The sequence below is a fragment of the Pinus tabuliformis genome, chromosome 9 (genome assembly GCF_031772625.1).
Source record: "Pinus tabuliformis cultivar Carrire ecotype Pingquan chromosome 9, CPIR1, whole genome shotgun sequence".
In the NCBI taxonomy this organism is placed as follows: Eukaryota; Viridiplantae; Streptophyta; class Pinopsida; order Pinales; family Pinaceae; genus Pinus; species Pinus tabuliformis.
The window spans coordinates 148,382,276-148,385,571 of record NC_142307.1 but is presented as its reverse complement, the minus strand read 5'-3'; the positions used below and the strand labels follow the sequence as shown (position 1 = coordinate 148,385,571).

General features: G+C 28.3%; 1 protein-coding gene across 1 annotated transcript; it reads right to left on the bottom strand.

Moving 5' to 3' along the window:
* Positions 1 to 1,588: 1,588 nt before the first annotated feature.
* On the bottom strand, positions 1,589 to 2,245 carry LOC149147546 (uncharacterized). The gene has a single exon (XM_089441868.1). It carries the CDS (start codon positions 2,243 to 2,245, stop codon positions 1,589 to 1,591), a length of 657 nt encoding a protein of 218 aa, XP_089297994.1.
* Positions 2,246 to 3,296: the final 1,051 nt, after the last annotated feature.

Genomic DNA, 3,296 nt, shown 5'->3' with positions numbered 1-3,296 from the left:
AGAAAACATTCCTTTGGAGCCAATGGATGAAAACAAAAATGCTAGGGGGAATGGAGAGAGAATAAAGGGTACCTTTCCCATTCGGGAGACCAATGGGGACACCAAAATGAAGAATATAAGCCCTTTTTCCCTACCTCTTTTCCATGGTCTGACCACAAAAGATCCTGACACCTTTTTGTTCAAGTTTGCTGTTATTGGTTCGTAGATTTCTGTGGAGTGGTTTCTGAGAGATTGAATTCGAATATTCCACAGTGTTCATCATTTTTATTTGCCGACGTTTCGAGCCTAGACCAAGACACATCATCAGGACTGATATATAGAGAAGAGAAAGGCGAGTGATTAATATGGTGAAGGAGGGCTGTTGAGTTGATAAGTCGACCTTTTAATATTTAATCCTATTTTTATTTATATTTATAATTATTAATTAATTTATATATATATATATATATATATATATATATATATATATATTTCAATTTTTATTTATTTAATTTTTATATTTTTATTTATTTTTATAATTGTATTAATTTTATTTTATTTTATTTATTTATTATATATTTAGTAAAAAATTATTATTGTTATTGATTTTCTTTTCTTAATGTCAATAATGTTTAATTTTATAAATATTTGTTTATTTATATATTTATATATTTATTTTATTCTATTTTATTTTATATATTTTTTTATGTGAGATTAGTTTTATATTGTAATATATTTAATTAGTATAATTAATTTAATATATATATGTTTATTTTATTTTATTAATATAAAAGTTATATATCAAAAATATATATATATATATATATGTTTTCTTTAATTTTATAAATGTATTAATTTTATTTTATTTTTATTTAATATATTTTTAATTACTATATTCAATTTACAAGCTATATATATATATATATATATATATATATATATATATATATATATTTTAATTAATTTTATAATTGTACTAATTTTATTTAATTCTTATTTTTATTAATTAGTTAATTAATTGATTAATTAATTTTAATTTTATTTTTATTTATTTATTTTTATTTCAACTATTAATTGTAAAATTAAATATGTGAGAGTAGTTTTATATTGTTATATTTAATTAATATAACTAACCTAAAAAGCTATAACCTAAAAAGCTATAAATTTTCTTTATTAGCAAAGTTTCTTAAGAGCTTAAAGCTAAAGGATTTTTATAATTGTATTAATTTAATTTTATTATTATTTAATATATTTTTAATTACTATATTCAACTTAAAAGATATATATATATATATATATATATATATATATATATATATATATATATATATTATTTCTATTTTAATTATTTTTATAATTGTGCTAATTTTATTTAATTCTTATTTTTATTAATTAGTTGATTAATTAATTAATTATTTTTATTTTTATTTTTATTTATTTATTTTTATTTCAACTATTAATTTAAAATTAAACATGTGAGAGTAGTTTTATATTGTTATATTTAATTAATATAACTAACCTTAAAAGCTATAATTTTTCTTTTTTGCAAAGTTCTTAAGAGCCTAAAGCTAAAGGATTAGGTTTGATTTTCAAAATTGGAAGGGATAACTTATTCAATGGGGGTAAGTAGAGGGTTCCAATTTTTACTAATTTCCAAGCCTCCATCTCTATTAAGGTTACGAGGGTGTTTAATGATTTCAATAGCCTCACGAACTTTCCGCTTGAAATGGTGTTTTTCATTCGCAATGACCTTAGTGTCTTCGAGGCATATATGATGGTTAGTTTTACCTACATGCTCAGCTAAAGCTGAAGAGCGCATTCTTTCTTTACGGATATCTGCACTATGTTCCTTAAGCCTAATCCTCACTGACCTGTCGGTTTCCCCTATATATTGTTCTCCACAAGAGCAGCTAATGATATAAACACCTTTCTGCTGTAGCTGTTCCTGGTTGTCTTTTACTGATTTCATTCTTTGTTTAATAGTAGACAAAGGTTTGAATGAAGTTTTGACATCTTTCTTTCTGAGAATTTTGGCTAGCTTGTCAGTGACTCCTTGAATGTATGGGAGGTAGGCATTAGAAGTCATGGGGTTTATTGATTTGCTTGTATTGTTACCAGACTTGGCCTTTTGAATGGCTTTGAAGATGCTCTTATTATTGTATCCTAAGTTGGCAAAAGTTCTTTTTAAGTATGTAATCTCTTCTTCAGCGTGGTTTTCATCTGAGATTCTACAAGCTCTAGTGAAGAGGGTCTGCAGTACCCCCATCTTTTGGGTTGGGTGGTGATGTGAATCAGCATGGAGGTAGTTATCGGTATGAGCCTTTTTTCTGAATACTTTATGACCTATGGAGCCATCCTTGTTTCTTATGAGGAGAATGTCCAAGAATGGTATTTAATTATTCTCCTCCATCTCCATAGTGAACTTGATGTCATTAGATATGCTATTGAGATGGTTCAAAAAGTTTTTAAGTTCATTATCACCATGAGGCCAATTGACACTGGTGTCATCCACAAACCTGACCCAGAACTTAGGTTTTAATGGGTATGAATCAAGAGCTTTCTTCTCAAATTTTTCCATGAAGAGGTTAGCTACAATTGGTGAAAGAGGTGATCCCATAGCAACACCCGACGTTTGTTCAAATATCTCACCTTGGAAGGTGAAGAAGGTGGAGCGAAGACAGACTTCAGCTAACTTAGCAGTTTGGGGGTCTGCCACTTCTTTAACCACTTGTATAGCTTCATCTAGGGGGATCTTGGTGAAGAGTTGGACTACGTCAAAACTGACAATCTTATCTTCTGGGTCTAATTTTGTATTTTTAATGAATTTGACAAATTGATTGGAATCTTTTATGTACGAGCTGGTTTTGCCAACAAGCGGTGCTAAAATGCTTGCGACATATTTTGCTAATTCATAAGTGGGAGACCCTATAGTGTTGACTATAGGTCTTAAGGGAACCTCTTTTTTATGTACTTTAGGGGCACCATAAATACGAGGCGTGATTTCACAATCTGGGGTGAGGCGCTTTTTTATTTTATCGTCTAGATTGGTTTCTTTAATGGCTTTCTTTACTAATCTTGTAATTTTGGAGATAGGGTTTTTCTCTAGCTTTTTGTAGCTCCCACTATTATATAAGTGGTCTTTCATCTTGTTTACATAATCCTCATAATTCATAATAACCGTGGCGCCACCCTTGTCAGCTTTAAGAATGACAATGTCATTATTATTTCTTAGACTTCTTATGGCCTTGAGTTGTTCAGGATTTAGGTTTCTTTTAGGTGGTTTAGCTTTCCTTAAGATGACGACGCATTCCTGCCTA